Source organism: Phocoena phocoena, chromosome 5 (genome assembly GCF_963924675.1).
Source record: "Phocoena phocoena chromosome 5, mPhoPho1.1, whole genome shotgun sequence".
Lineage (NCBI taxonomy): Eukaryota > Metazoa > Chordata > Mammalia > Artiodactyla > Phocoenidae > Phocoena > Phocoena phocoena.
In genome coordinates this window covers 106,980,512-106,997,515 of record NC_089223.1, presented here as the reverse complement: position 1 = coordinate 106,997,515, position 17,004 = coordinate 106,980,512, and the positions used below count along the sequence as shown (strand labels likewise).

Genomic DNA, 17,004 nt, shown 5'->3' with positions numbered 1-17,004 from the left:
ATCACTTACATGTGTAATCCAAAGAAATAATACAAATGAATCTATATGCAAAACAGAAACAGACTTACGGACATGGAAAACAAACTTATGGTTACCAAAGGGGAGAGGGAGAGGGGGAGGCAGAAATTAGGAGTATGGGATTAACAGATACAAACTACTGTACATAAAATATATAAGTAATAAGGATTTACTCTGTAGCACAGGGAATCATATTCATTACCTTGTAATAACATATAATGGAAAAGAATCTGAAAAAAATATTTAACTGAATCATTTTACCGTACACCTGAACTAAACACAATATTGTAAATCAGCTATACTTCAATAAAAAAAATTCACATACCATACAATACCAAAAAAAAAAAAAATAGAACTGTAGTTGGGAGTCTGTTTTCAGAGAAAATGGTTCTCTGAGAAAGAGGTGGGGGTCTAGGCATCCAATTCAGTAAGTGTCCACTCCGTGGACACTTAACTTCCTTTTAAAAAGTTTAATTCAGTTGTAAAGCTTACCTCTCAAAGGTAAACTCTAGTATCAGTAGCATTATTTTGTATAGGAATTATCTTCTTATACAACTATTGATGGGACAGTTTCTTTTATTCTTCTCTAGCTTCTAAACCTGCATTACAGTTATCTATTCCATACTGTAAAATACAACGCTTTGGGATCTGAATACATTGTTTTTTTTTCCAAACTAAATCAGGAAACGTTGTCTGAAGTGCTATTATTGAAACAAAAAGTATTGTTGAAATTGGATGCCACCTAAAAAAAGTAAAAACATGTTTGTTTTAGATGTATCTCCTGGTAAGAAATAAAAACGGATAGTGGCACTGAAGCCAACTTGCCATGGCAGAAGCATTTAGAAGAGGAGGAGTTTAAGTTGCATCTCTAATGTTGCAGTGTTTTCAGTTTTCTTGAAGAGTTTAGAAGAATATAAAACGATATAATCAATATTCATGAAGATACTTTGCCCCAAAGGCCACCTGCTTTTATAATTGGAGATTTTGCCTTAAAATTTTTATTGCTGTTGTCACTTTTATTTATGGAAAATTTCAAAACTAAAAAAACAGAAGAGTATAATGAATTCATATACATACATCACTCAGCTTCAACAATTTCAAAACCCATCCCTGAGATTATTTTGAAGCAAATCCCAGACATAAAGCTATCTCATCTTGTAAATATTCTAGTGTGCATCTTTAAAAGATAAGGACGGTCTAAGAAAACTCATTTACAGAAACCATTATCATACCTTAAAGATTAACAATAGCTCCTAAATTTATCAAGTATCCATCATATAATTTTTCAATTTGTTTGCCTAAATCAGATCCAAATATCCATGCGTTACGATGTTTTAATGTGTCTTAATTATCTTTCCTTTGTCATCCTTTTTTCCTTGCATTTTGTTGTTGTTGTTGCTGTGGTTCATAAAAATCGAACCATTTGTTAAATAGAGTTTTGCACATGATCAGGATTTTACCGATTTCATCCCCGTGGTGCTATTTAATATGTTCCTCCATTCCCTATATATCTGAAAATTCATACTTCAATCTAGAGGCTTGATCGAATTCAGATTCAATTTTTTGGCAAGACAGCTTGATAGGTGGTACAGCTGACCCCTTGAGCAACTCCCGGGGTAGAGACACCAACCCTCTGCAGAGCTGAAGGTCCACATATAACTTTACAGTCAGCCCTCCTTATCCTTGGTTCTACATCTGCCAATTCAACCAAACTCAGATGGCGTAGCACTGTAGTATGTATTTATTGAAAAACTTTGTCTGTAAATGGATCTGTGCAGTTCAAACCCATGTTGTTCAAGGGTCAACTGTAATGTGTTGACCCTTGAACAGCGTATCATATTTGGCTGTCTCAGTTTCTGTAATGTCAAACATTGATGATGACTGCCTGGATTCCATAACTCATTAAGGATTGCAATGGTGACAGTCTTCTAATTCTGTCATCTATTAACCCCTATATGAAGAAAATGTTTTGATAGTTTATTTGGTTACCCTGAGGTGTGGTGAGACTAGGAAAAGCAGAATAAATGCTTATTTTTTCTTTTTTTTTTTATCATTTTCAAAAAAATAAGCTAGTTACTATGCATGGTCCCCTCCACCCTATTCCTGTCCTCCATTTTATATGTGTGGTGATTTGTCTTTATTATTTTTAAAATCATAAGCAAAGGGGCTTCCCTGGTGGCGCAGTGGTTGAGAGTCCACCTGCCGATGCAGGGGACACGGGTTTGTGCCCCGGTCCGGGAAGATCCCACATGCCGCGGAGCGGCTGGGCCCGTGAGCCATGGCCGCTGAGCCTGCGCGTCCGGAGCCTGTGCTCATAAGCAAAGACAGATAGAGATACAGTTACAGATATATATTTGTAACTACCCCTTCTTAATTAAATGATAGTACACAATTTTCCGTCTTGCCTTTTTTCACTTAATGATACAACTTGGAGATCACTCCATTTAATATATTAAATATATTACTTATTCCTTTTTACAGATACATAGAACACCATTGTGGATATGTTCTGAGTTTATTCAACCAGTGCTCTACTTATAGACATTTAGATTCTTTTCAAACCCTTGATATTACAGGCAGTGCTACAGTAAACACCCTGTGTTAGTGTATTTTTGCTAGTGTATCTTTCGAAAAGATTCCTAAAAGTGGGATTACTCACAAAGTCAAAGGTAAAATGCATGTGTAGTTTTACTAGGTTGCCAAATTCCCCTCCATATGGGGTACTGTCATTTTGTATTCCCATCAACGTGGGTGCTTGTTTTCTCACAGGCTTGCTGTAGAGATATTATCAAACATTTGGATTTTTGCGGTCTTATAGATAAGAAATCATATATTTGTGTAGTTTTAACTTGTATTTCTCTTATTATGTGCAAGCACTTTTTCATATTTTCAAAAGCCAATTGACTTTTTTCCTCTAAACTCTCTGTTTGTATCTCTAGGCTATTTTTTTTTGTAGAGTTGTTTGACTTTTACTTTTCCATCTTTTAGAAGCTCTTTACACATTAGGGATAGTCACCATTTATCTCTGATATAAGATCCAATTACTTTTTCCTGTTTGTCATTAATATTTTATCTTTGTTTATAGTGATTTTTGCTATGAAAAAATGATCTTTATGAAATCAGATTTTCTAATCTTTTCCTTTATTACTTCTGGATTTTAAGTCAGAAGAGCATTTCCCTGGTTATGGAGGAATTCAGTTTATGGAGGAATTCATCCATGTTTTCTTTTTACCTCTTGCATTATTTTGTTATTTTTTTTACATTTAAAATTTTGATTCATTTGGAATTTATCTGTGAGGCTGTAAAGAATAGACTCAGTTTTACCTTTTTAAAAAAATATTATCTAGTTAAACTAATCATCTTTTAGCCCACCGATTTGGGTTGCTGCTTCTATCATATACTAAATGTCCATATGCAATTGGGTATACGCCTGAGTTTTCTGTGGTATCATGTTGGCCTGTATGTCTGTTTATGTGCCAGTAACAAACCAATGCCTCTTTTAGAGGTTTTAATTTCTGGTAGATTTATCTCCATCTCTCTAATCACTACTGTTCTTTTTCAGAGTTTTCCTGACCTTTCTTGTTTACTCTCCTGAAAGATTTTTAATCCAAAGAATTTTAAAAACAACTTTCAAAGAAACATGATGTATTTTTACTGAGATTATATTAAGTTTATTAAGTCAGGCATAACTGACATCTTTATAATGTTGAGTCTTCTGCTCCAAGAATATTGTATGACTTTCCATTTGCTTAAGTCCACTTTTTTTTTTTTTTTTATCTTTCAGGAGTATTAGGTTTCAAAAATATATTTTTTGTACATATCAGGTTATGTTTATACCTAAGAATTGTATGATTAGATTTTGGCAATTGACATGGGGTCTTCACTTCCTTTATAATGTCTAAACAATTTTTTCTTGTATATAAGGACTACAGATGATTGAACATTAAATTTAAAAACTGATTCTTTAGTAAATTCCTTTTTTCTTTTTAGTTTTCCAGATATATACTTAACATTATCTGCAAATAGAGGTAGTTTTACTTTAACCTTTCCAATTCTTATGGATTATGCCTGATTGATTTCTGTTGCTCAGCTGATGACTGTTACCAATAGCACAGTGCTCAGTAGTAGTGGAGATTGTGATCATCCTCGTCTTACTTCTGACTTTCTCATTTAAGCATCAAGTGATTCTATTAAGTAAAGATTCCAACTTTTGTAATGATATCTCTATCTCTATCCCTTTATCGAGACCTAAACCTATATATATACCTAGACCTAGACCTAGGCCTAGACTTAGACCTAGACAGTTGACCCTTGAACAAAGTATAAGGATTAGGGGCACTGACCCCCTATGAAGTAAAAACTCTGAGTATAATGTATAGTCAGCCCTCTGTATTCACAGTTCCTTTATATTTGAGGATTTAACCAACCAAGATCCTGTAGTACTATGGTATTTACTATTGGAAAAATAATCCATGTGTAAGTGGACCTGAGCAATTCAAACCTGTGTTGTTTAAGGGTCAACTGAATATATCTTCATAAATTCCCATTCTGTTGGGTAATTTTTAACATGAATAGTACTGATTATTGCCAGATGCTTTTTCTGCATCTATGGAGATGATCATATTATTCTCTTAGCCCTATTACACTGATGGAGCATATTAATGGATTTCCTAAGTACATTACATTTCTGAATAAACCCGCATTTAGTCATGGTATGTTGTTTAAAAGGACTGTTGTTTTGTTTACTACGACTATTGAAGATTTCTTCACATCCATATTCACAAGTGTTGTTATCTCTCTCTCTCTTCTGTTACTTGTTACTGCATATAGCCATTATATAATACTGTGTCTCTCACTGGAGACCAACCATCCTGTAGTCTAGGCTCTACAGGTAATTGCATTTTTAATGCCACTCTTTATTTCAATATCTCCCCAGTCACTGTGGTTTTCTAAATCTTATTTTCTGGTAGATTTCTAGGGAAGGGCTTATGTGATAATATTCCCTGACCCCTCAGATTCACAAACCATTTTGTCTGGAACTTTTGTACATAAAGATCAGTTTACCTGGTTTCAAAACCCTTGGTTCACATTTTCTTTTTCTGAATGTCTTAAATATGTTACTTAATTATCTCCTAGTATAAAAGATGGTTGATGAAAGTGACATGATCTTTCTGCGTACTGGCCAAAGGATATTGTTTTTCAAGTTCAGTAGTTTAACTAGAATATGTTACGGGGTTGTCCATTCTGGGTTGACTTTCTCCTGTGTAACATTATCATATGTAATTTCAAATCTTTTGGTTCATGTTATTTTAGAACATTTTCTTAAATTATTTAGTGTTTGTTTTGTTCCATTGCCTAGGTTTCTTATTTCGGAAAACTATTATAAGTATGTTGAATCAGCTTTTCCTATTTCTATATTTATTATTAGTTTCCTTGAACTCTTTTTTTTCTTTCTTTCTTTTTCTTTTTTGGTCGCACTGTATGGCATGCAGGATCTTAGTTCCCAGACCAGGGATCAGATCTGAGCTCTCTGATCAGATCTGAGCCCCCTGCAGTGGAAGCTCAGAGTCCTAACCACTGGAGCACCAGGGAATTCCCCTTCGTGAACTCTTTTGATCTCTTTCCTTATTTCTTGATTTATCCACGTCCCTCCTTTTCATCTGATATTTCTCCTAAAGATTCCCTTTAGGAGGTTCATTCAGGCTTCATTTCTGAAATGATTTTTCTTGCTACATATCTTTTCAAATCTTTCTTTTCTTGAAACATATTATTAGAGTTTTTCAAATTCTGACATATAATGTTCTTTGATAGCTTCAGTTTTTTTCTTAATTTCCTTTAGTGTGTTCTGGAATATTAGGTTACTCTTTTTATGTGTTTACTGGGTATTGTTTTTGTTTGCTTGTTTGGTTTTTGGTATTTTTTCTGCTTGCAGGCAGTGATGCTATTCTAATCCTTATTCTCTTTTTTTACATATTGAATTTATATAGGATTGGGCCACAATCCTCTTTTGTTGCTCATTTTTAATTCAAATAAGTTTTAATTTGCTCTTAGAGACAGGGTTGGGCCAAAATAACTTTTCTAGCTACATTGCTCTAGTACTCCCTCTTCTGTTTTGTTTTTTTTTGCAGTATGCAGGCCTCTTACTGTTGTGGCCTCTCCCGTTGTGGAGCACAGGCTCCAGGCTCAGTGGCCATGGCTCATGGGCCCAGCCTCTCCGCGGCATGTGGGATCTTCCTGGACCGGGGCACGAACCCGCGTCCCCTGCATCAGCAGGCGGACTCTCAACCACTGCGCCACTAGGGAAGCCCCTCTTCTGTTGTTTTTACAGAGTGATTTTAAAAATGGCCTCATATTTTTGAGATCCACTTCCATCCTTTGCTCATTTTTATCTAGACTTTTTCTTTTGTCCTGATTGTTCTTGGCCTGCTCAATTTGGATTCTATTTCCAGAAGTTGCCCTTCATTGAGGGGCTTTGTTCCTTGATTTAGAGCCTGCAGAACCCATTCCCTCCTGGTTTGGTATACTATTTTCAGATGGGTTGGGTTTTTTCCAATGAGGACCAGATACAGATTTGAGGTTGTGCTTGTTCTCAGAGCTCCATTGCTTTCCCTCAATACAGTAAGTCCCCTAAATATAAACCTTCAAGTTGCGAACTTTCAAAGATGCGAATGTGCGTTCAGAATGCAATCCAGTGCTACCGTGTCATCTACGACAAGAAAAAAAGAGCTGCTACCCAGACATCACTGGAAGGTTTTTTCAAGAGGGTAGATAGAATTGAATCCAGCAAGCAACCAGACCCTGTACCATCAGTAGCAGGTGGGAGTGAAACTGCAGCTTGCCCTCCGTCTCCTACTGCTGAGGATCCTTCAGCTCTACCAGCTCCCACTTCCTCTCCCTCCTCCAGTCAGTAATTCTTCTTGCCTAATTGTTCCAATTGTTCACTGGATGCCAGCCCCTGGATGCCAGCTGTTGTACTGCACTACTGTATGTTTCAAGGTCCTGTACTGTAAGATTAAAAATGTTTTATTTTTTGTGTTTGTTTTTTATGTATTGTTTGTGTGAAAAGTATGATAAACCTATTATAGTACTATATAGCCAATTGTGTTCGTTGGGTACCTAGGCTAACTTTGTTGGACTTATGAACAAATTGGACTTAAGAATGTGCTCTTGGAACAGAACTCGTTCATATGTAGGGGACTTACTGTCATCTTTTTCGTGGAAACTGATACTGTGTGGGCCTTATAACCACTGATGATTTTGTTCACTCACCATGTTGCCTAATTATACTGTAGATGTTGTCTGTGTTTTTTGGTTTTGTTATCCTAGTATCTTTTTCTCGTTTTGTAAAGCAGGAGTTTAAAAACTATTCCATCATGTATTCCCAGACTCTACCTTCATAGTTTTACCTACAGACTTTTCGAATAACACTATCTGTCCCCTTGTGTCAGGGGCTGCTTTATTTGGTGGTTTATTGCAGGAAGTAAAACAAAGGGTAAAGTTAGGACAGAGTGAGTAAGGGGGGAAGCAGTTTGTTGAAATAATCTTTTAAAAAATCAAGACAAAAAGATGCAAATATTTTTACAGTGGTGAGCAGTCAGAGGAACTAAAGGAGGGTTAAGTACTGAGGTCTTCAGATTTTGTTGCCTTTTTTTTTTTTAGGTAGCCAGGGAAAGTTTGAGGATAAAGTGGTGGTAAGTGAGATTAAGCAGGTATTGTTTATTTCCAGTGCATTCTGCACATTCATGGGACTGCTAGCAACACTTTATTTGCCTTTGTTTCTGAGTGGTGTGGAAGAGTTTTTACAGCAGACTTCAATGCCACACGGGCAACCTCTGAATAGGCCTTGACAAAGGAAGATGGCTCCTTGTGTATAGTTGGGTAAGGGGAAGATTTCTTATTTTATTTTTTTCAATCTTGGCAATCTGAGATTTGAAAGGTGTCACAACCTCTTCATTGGAGGGGTAGATGAATTCGTTTGTCAGTTCTCTTCCATTTAATAATAGTGGTACAAGAATGGCCTTTAAAAACTTTTCTCCAGAAAAGTTACTTTGTAATAATCTCTAGCTCTTCATCTTTCTAACCATGGATATATGTGTGTTACTGCCCTCTGCTACATGAACTTAGACCTCTCTTAGTCTTGTAGACTAATAATAACTTTGTAAGATCACTTATTTTTTTAAAGCCCATTTCTAACAGTTAACAGGAACTCTTATCAGAGAAAAATATCATGATGGGTTACAATTTCCATCCCCCATATATATGGTCTCATTTAGAGGCACTACTTAGAGTGGTTTCCTTAGGGACATTTTAACATCAGATGGCCATTGGAAAAGAAATCAGTTGATCATGTCTGCTATATTCAGAAAGCATGTTACAAATGAGTGACAGTGTACAAATTAACTTAAAATTAACAGTCTTAGGTGTATCTACACTTGGCTAAAGAGAATTAAGAGTGTTGGACTGTAACAAGAATAACTTTTGATCAGAACTTGCAACTGTGAGCATTTTTAATGAGTGAACTCCTAGAATTATGCAAACATATAGAAGAAAAATCATGTAATTCTGTGAACTTGAAAATGGTGCTTGAAAGATTATAAACGTATCTTGACTTTTCATGTTAGAAAGCATCCCGGTCGGCATACCTCTGACTCCAGTGCTAGCTCCAGTGTAAATTGGAAGGGGGAAAATATATTCAATATTATAGAACAATAGGATAGCTTAAAAATTTGAATAATTCTATAACATGATAAGATTATATAATACATTTTGATACCTAAAAGGCAAACTGATCAAAGATTTAAGAATGTCATTTTCTTGTTAATTAAAATACACATTGGTGTTGGAGAACAAGGCTAACCCAATTTTAGAACATAGAAACAGTTGTTACATTCTAGGAGATATTATTTGATCTTAGGTATATACAAATCTGCACATATATTCTTGACACTAACAACCAAAATAGCGTTTTATGGATTTCAGGTGAGATCGAGCGCATTCAGGGTGGTATGGCTGTAGACACATTTTATGGATTTCAGAAAGACCAACTAAAAAAAAAACTAATGAAATTTGGACTTATTCTAACTCAGATTTCTTAATAATTTAAAACTAAGCGGTCAAAGTGCACATATATTAAAAAATGATTCCCTGAGCAGTTTCAATGAAATTAGATATTCCCTCTGCTTCCACATATTTAGCACTGCCTTGAATTAATTAAAAGTACTGTGATTCTAAGTAACTATTAATTTACTGAGTAAATTGAACAAATCAAATTAAATAAATGGACAAATTAAGTTAGTAACAGAACAACTTGCTGATTGCTAGATCACTCTATTTTTCCCTTTGCTTTTTTTTTTTTTTTTTTTTTTTTTTGCGGTACGCGGGCCTCTCACTGTTGTGGCCTCTCCCGTTGCGGAGCACAGGCTCCGGACGCGCAGGCTCAGCGGCCATGGCTCACGGGCCCAGCCGCTCCTCGGCATGTGGGATCTTCCCGGAACGGGGCACAAACCCATGTACCCTGCATCGGCAGGCGGACTCTCAACCACTGCGCCACCAGGGAAGCCCTAGATCACTCTATTTTTGATGGCCACTTCCTTTTTCTTTGATCTACAACAGTTTCATTTTTGTATCATATATACTCCTGTATTTTATTGTTTCCATCTTTCATTAACAAAGTGCTGTTTTTAAATGTAGAAATGATCTTATCTTCTTGGCAAATAGCTTGAATTTTTTTGTGTTCTTTTTCAGGGCCCCAGTGGAGACTTGACAGTCACTTTCAGACGCAGTCGGCTGCATTCATATTTAGGCATAATTCACACAGAAGAAGGTGAGGAAGTTAATATCATTAACACAGGTTAGAGGTAAAATGGTAATAGGAAAAATTTTTAAATAACACTTTTAAGTGGACATATGACACATCTCCCACATTGTGTTCAGGAACTCTGGCAGAGTTCCAGAAATGTTATTCTTTCCTCAAATGTTTTATATGCACTGTCTATAAATTCATCTATTATGGGCTGAATTGTGTGCCCCCTCCCCAAATTCGTATGTTGAAACCCTAACCCCCAGTACCTCTGTATGGAACTGCATTTGGAGATAAGGTTTTTCAAAAGGTAATTTAGTTAAAATGCAGTCTTTAGGGTAGGCCCTACTCCAATATGACATGTATTCTTTTACTAAGAGAAAATTTGGACAAAGACAGAGGGACAGCCCAGTGAGAAGAAGGCCATCTGCAAGCCAAGGAAAAAGGCCTCAGAGGAAACCAAACCTGCTGACACCTTGATCTTGGACTTCCAGCTTCCAGAACTGTAAGAAAATACGTTTCTGTTGTTTAAACCCCCCAGTCTCTAGTATTTTGTTATATCAGCCTGGGCAGGTGAGTACACCATCCTTACAGCAGAGAGTCTGTTTTTGGTTTTCTACTCTATGATCACTCACCTTCCAAGACGCTTTACTATATTGGTCGGAGCTGCAATATATGTACTCATCTACTTGTATTCTTGGTGTTATTTGTAGCCCTTTATCAAGTGATCTGTCTTGGCTCTTTTAGAGGAATCAGTGTTAAGTCCTGCTGCAGTGATACAAAGCCACCTCCATTTTCTTTGGATGAATTCTCCTTTTCTTAGGTGCACTCCACATTGTTGCCATAACTGGGCATCTGTAAGTACAAATGAGGGCCTGCTATGCTGCAAGTTACTCTTTGCTCAGTATTATTTTAATATTGGACATTGTTTTAAAGGCATGAACTAAGGCATACAAATAAGAGATAATACATGCAATACATGTAAAGTACCTAACAAGCTTAGCACAGAGTTAGCATTCAGTATATTTTGGTTATTATTTTTTTTTATTACTATATCTTCCAAGCCAGTTACCTTTAAAATTCTTTAAACTGACTGAACTTTAATACTTTGAGTTTTTCATACCTCAAGATGTTTTTGAGCATTGGAACCTATTCCCACAGTATCAAAAGGTACGATCTATTGCAGAATGATCATTTGAAGATAAACTAAACACAATTTACATTCCCTGTTACCAAGCACGGTTATGCTTCAAACACAGATTTAAAATTGCCACTTAGGAACATATTTCCTTAGTTTGTGCCAATAGTTTTCCCATTATTTTTCAATCTGTGCCATAATTTGTTTTATAGTTGAAGTTTTTCTATGTTTACTACTCATAGTTTCAGATAACTGACCAGGAACAAATACATTTTACCATGACTGGATTAAATACCCTGCCCTTCCATTTTTTAATATGCCTTACTTCAAATGACCATATCTGACTAGAAAAATTGTCAGATTTTCAATAGTTTCCCCATTTGAGTAATGTTTATTTTGGCAATAATCTGCGATAATAGCAGGATAGAAATCAATCCATCTTGTTGGCAGGTTGAGTACTCATAGAATATTTTGCCCAACTCATTTTTGCATCCAAATCTGTGTGGTTGATTAAAGCCAAAAAACCAACCAACACAACCCTCCCCCAAATAAAAACAGTAACAAGATAGACACTTAAAAATTCATGTTGCAGGAGCCCTCTCCCATGAGGTCCTGTCAAAAATAACAGCAGTTCTAACTTCCTTGTCAGACTCCTACAGAACCCTGGAGATCTAAGGAAAAGAATTTGGAAACTACTGGTCTACATTATCTAAAAGTTGTGTGTTTTGTTGTTCAAGATGAGATTTCTTGCAATGAGCCTCTCTCAAGAATTAAACATATTTTCCAAACCACCAAGTATAGTACTCTTTCCAATAATGAATCTTGGAACAGCCTGCCAGAGCTCAGCAGTAGGGGTATATGGACCACCAAGAAGGATATGCAGTGTATAGAAGAAGCAGAAACTGTGCGTCATAAAGGGAAAGTTTTGGTGTTAAACGTTTGGAGATAATTTCTAATTTCAGTTCTACCTAAGGTCACCCATATGCACAAGAATGAACAGAAGTTTGTCTACCTGAGTTTCTGACTGTATCATTTACATGCTTTTTATTAGTTGGGTTCAGCCTCTAAGGGAGGGATTTGTTTAGTAAGTTTCTATCATTTGGGCGGCAGGTAAAGTATTGAGAAGATGACTGATGTGTCAAGGATCAAAAATCAAGCCACTGGCTAAGAAATTGTTTCTGATTGATTTACTCTGAAATAACCTTGAACCACTTCACTTGTGCACGTTTGGGTCAAGCACAGCTAGTGCCTCAAATGTGAGTGACGAGGTCTTTTCTCATTCACTGGACCTGTTGTCCAGGAGATCAAGTTGGAAGAGAGTTAACAGGTGAAACTATGGCAGGAATAGAATAGGAGATGCAATTTTTCATATCTGGTATGTAAATTAGTCCTATCAAGGGACACTAAAAATGTTCACAATACCATTGCTAATATTAATTTATCACAAATTATTTAAAATGTAATTGATGCTAACACATGGTACTGTTTTTCCTTAGACAGTGAGAAACATAAAATTCTCATGTGATAAGATCCAAAGTGTGAGTCCTACTAGAATAGAAGACCAGGTAGGCTGGTTTACCATGGAGAGAGGAAACACACAAAACCATATATTCCAAATCCTTTAAAACCAAAAAATGATGGAGATGTTTCATGTCCATCTTGTATGAACAAGAAGATTCATGGGCCTATGGGACCTACTAAAAATTAACGTCCCTTCCCAAGTTTGCCAGAGTACCGTACTTCTTGCTTATCTAAAATAACCCAAATGACCACATCTAGTGTCATTTCTCTGCATTTAACCACAAATGTGGGAATATTGTCTCCCTGTGTGCTGCTAAAACGTACATGTAACTTACGAGAAAAGGAAGGACTCTGGGGGACATTCCTAATATTTTTATTCCCATAGTCATATGAATTCAATCCAGCTTGGAAGCTCCAGATACCCTGTGAGAGACTGAGGTTGGCAGAATTCAGTGGTGGATGAGAACAGAGGAAGGCTAATGGCAGCAGCTCCTGAGACGGGTAGAGGCAGATTTCAGTAAGGGCCTTCACAGTGGACCATAAGACTCTCCATGGCCAAGGCCCTGACTTACTCACGTTTGTATCCTCAAGGCCCTAAATTTAATAAATATACAGTGAATAAATGAACAACTGATAAATAGACTATTGTGGGAAGTGGTTACTAATGCAGGGAGAGGGAAAATAGGATGAAAAACAAGAATACGGCAATGAGGTGTACACTTAGCTTACCTTGGCCCTAAGTATTCAGAAGGAAACCAGGACCCAGAAGAAACTGCTGAGTCAGTTGTGGTTTTTCTATGGAACCAAAATCACCCCACAGCTGAGGAGCAAAGAGAAGTGGGAAATGATGGCCAAAGGAGAAAGTGTCCACAGAGGCACTTTCTTCTGGACAAGAGGACCCTATCTTTACTTCTGTACAGTGTTGCTTTTATTTATTTACTCCCTAATGATGTCATACAAAAGGCATAAAAGATCTATTTTTCCAAGTAGAATATGAAGCTTGTATCTTCATACTTACGAAAACACACATGAGAAAACACATGTGGGATTAAAACAGTAATCCAAAGTATTATGTTTACTTGCAGTTAGTTGATTTTGGGCATGCATACCTACTTGTCCGCATATGGGTTATGTGTGTCTGTTTCTGTCTTCTATACAATGTTACAGAGAGCATTTGGACCATGAATAAAATTAGTTTTTATTTCCTTTTTAGCCTAAGGTGTAGTTGTGTATGTTTTAGCATTTGATTCCATAACGTGATTTTGTTTTATAGAAAAGGGACAATGTTTGTGAAAGTAACTTTCATGTGAACTTTGATTTTTAACTGTATTTGTAAAGTTTGCTTTTGGAACTTGTAGGGTCCTTTGTAAACCTCTGAGATAATCTCTTTATCCTGACATCTAGAGCTGAAGGGTTTCTTGAGAGTACATATGCTGAATTGTACACGATTTCTTTTTAGCATATGACAGGAGTTGGGTTCTGACTATATGGTATCTTATTTTGGTTGGTGGTAAAGAAAGAGGGAACCAACAGAAACAGGCAAAGTATCTTCAGATTTTCTGTTGATTCATTGGAGTTGGTTCTTCAGCAGCTGGTAGATTCCCACACTCTTCAAGTGGAGGTAGAGTGATTTCTTGCTTACATATTTAGCTCTCTTTTCCTTTTGCTCTAAAATACTCTTGAAAAATATCCAAACCAGTAGGCTCCTAACTTAATTTTCTCCATTTCTCTCATGTTTTCTGTTTGGCAAATCACAATGAAGGCAAAAGATACACCTTTGTGTAAAGTATAAGCATTGAATCCCAAGTACTTATCTGTAGAGTGTAAGTTAGTCAGTTTCCTTGCCCTCCACTAGTGCCTGGAATGCTTACAAATCCTTACAAATCCATTCCTGAGCATATTTTTAAAAAGTGAAAAAAAAAATTTTTTTTAATGTGAAAATCTCTACCCTGCGGAAGCACAAGGGAATCCAAAGATAAGAAAACATGCCTGAGGGTTCCTCAAGTTTTAATCACCTCTTGCTTGTGCAAATAGAAAAAAGTCATTCAGAAAATGAAGAATTCCTGGCAGACAGACAGAACAGGGCAGAGAAATATGCAAAGCTGCTGCAGCCTGCAGGAACCCAGCTACAAATTCACACTTTAGACCTACCTCAGCCCTTTTGGTGGAAAAGAAAGGAGTCACTCCCTAGCAACTGTTGACGGTATACCGCACTGTCTGTGCTGGTGTGTGCCAGGATCAGGTGTGAAAGCTGAGGAACTCATGTCTGAAGATTCTAGAGTGTGTTTAGAAAGAACAGCCTCCTCCCCTAGCTGTTAGCCATCAAGTTGTACTGCACAGCCTCGATTTCTCTGTGCACAGATGTTAGCGCACCAGAGAAGGAGAAATGCAACAAATTCCTAAGCGCTTGGGTTGCTTTGGAAGCCTTGGCTTTCTACTGCCGCTGAACATCTCCAGTCCCAGAGATTGCCTGGGACAGCCCTCATCTCTTGTCTCCGGCAAGGCTTCGTCGCCTTGCCCAGCGGTTGCCACTGGCGCCCCCAAGCGCCGCACACCCGCGCGCTCCAGCCCTTCTCTGAGCCTCTTTCCCACAGAAGCGAACCGGACCCTGGGAGCCTCGGGTCTCGCAGGAAAGGCTTCGCATGTAATTCCCAGAGGCTAAGGGGCAGAAAGCAGAACCTCCAAGACTCCCTTGCCGCCCCGTTCATTCCTGTCTGGGATTTCCTCTTTGCAAAGGGGGGAGTTGCCTGGGACAGTAAAGATGCCCGGTAGAACTGTGAGGTTCAAAGCTCAGAAGGTACTCAGGGGACCCCCATTGCTCCCAGCTCCTCAGAGACGTAGACAAACGCTGCTTGTGTGGTGGGGAGGGGGACTGGAGGGTGAAGAGGAGGAGACCAGAAAGTCCTAAACGCCTCTCAGAGGGAAAATAGGAGCATCTCTTTCCCCCTTCTCCGGTACTCTTCTTCCCAAAGTCCCATTTGGATCGGTTGGGCACTCCCTGGCCCACCAATACAGTACCAGTCTCACACATCCACTGGGAGGCACAGGCTAAAACCCAACTTGAGCACACACAGACCATTAATGCCCAGATGCTCACTTCTTTCAGTGTTCTATAGGGCTTTCCCAATGCTCCTCCAGGAGTCAGGGACTGGAGATGGGTTGGGGAGGGGTGCTGGCGGTCCCGAAGCGAGGTGACAGCTCGCCCCTCTCCACTTCCACATTTGCCATCCGTTTGTTTGCAAAGGTTCTTCCATCCTCGGGAGTGGCTGGTTGTCAGGAATAATCAGAACCCCGCCTGTTCCTCTGGGGGTGAATCCCATTTCCTCAACTGCTGTCCGGTGGAAGGGCAGTGGGAGGGGGCGAGGGAGAATCAGGCGGCGGGGAAGCCGCAGGGAAAAGCGAAGAGGGGGGCGGGAACGTGGGGGGTGATAGATACGTTTTCACTCTTTGTCACTATTGAATTGGGGGCGGAGGAAAAAAAAAAAACCCATTGTGGGAAGCTATAAAAAGCAAAGGGGGCGGCGATGAGAAAGCAGACGCAGAGAGGGAGACCGCGTGGAGCGCAAGACAGTTCCCAGGGCATCGCGGCGTCCCTGGCAGCGCTTGGCTGTTGCAGGGCTGTGAGCCGGAGAACAACGCTTCGGGGCGCCTGTGCGTGCGCGCGTGCGGGACCTTGGTTGGCCTCAGACCTCAAGGGTCTTGTCCGGGGGCGGTTCCTGATCCCCCATATAGTGCCCGCTAACTTTGAAAAGGAGGACTTATGTCCTGCAAAGGTTGAGACATAAGGGGTAGGGAAGGAAAAGAGGAGAGAAAACGCAACTGAGGCCGAAGGAGAAGGAACTAATGTGGACCTCCTGAGCAGCTAGGAGGAGGACTGGACCGCGGAGAACCGGGCGGGACCTCGGAGGTGCGGGGCAAGGAGCAACGGAAGCGGTGCGGGCCGTGGCGCTCGGGCTTCTTGCACCTCGGGTCACGCCTCCTTGGCAAGAAGGCGCCTCGCCTTTGATTGCTTCCAGTTACTGCAGAACTTCCTGCCCTGGCGGAGAAGCAGGTCTTGCTTGGGTCGCGCTCCCTCCCGGTCTGAGGCGTGAGACTGAGTTCACACGGTGCTGGGCCCCCAAAGCCAAGTGGGGTTGGGGGAAACAGAGTCTGCGAGTCCCGGCGCCCCGCGCGTAGGGCCCCGTGTTGGGGTCCTCCCTCCCTCTGTACCCGCACCCTTGCGGGCTTTGCCCCTTCCCGGGGACCCCTCGCCAGGCGATGGCCGCGTTGATGCGGGGCAAGGACTCCTCCCGCTGCCTGCTTCTACTGGCCGCGGTGCTGATGGTGGAGAGCTCCCAGTTCGGCAGCTCGCGGGCCAAACTCAACTCCATCAAGTCCTCTCTGGGCGGGGAGACGCCAGCCCAGGCCGCCAATCGATCTGCGGGCACATACCAAGGACTGGCTTTCGGCGGCAGTAAGAAGGGCAAAAACCTGGGGCAGGTAGGAAAATACCCCCAATGCACTCCTCAGCCAGGAGAGGTAGGGACCC

General features: G+C 39.6%; 1 protein-coding gene across 1 annotated transcript in view; it reads left to right on the top strand.

The window, feature by feature from the left end:
- Window positions 1-16,021: 16,021 nt before the first annotated feature.
- The window catches only part of DKK2 (dickkopf WNT signaling pathway inhibitor 2), a 99,035-nt gene continuing 98,052 nt past the window's right edge, over window positions 16,022-17,004 (top strand). The window contains exon 1 of the mRNA XM_065877943.1: window positions 16,022-16,955. Coding sequence (XP_065734015.1) covers window positions 16,734-16,955 — 222 coding nt within the window. The 5' untranslated portion in view covers window positions 16,022-16,733. The remainder of the gene's footprint in view (window positions 16,956-17,004) is intronic.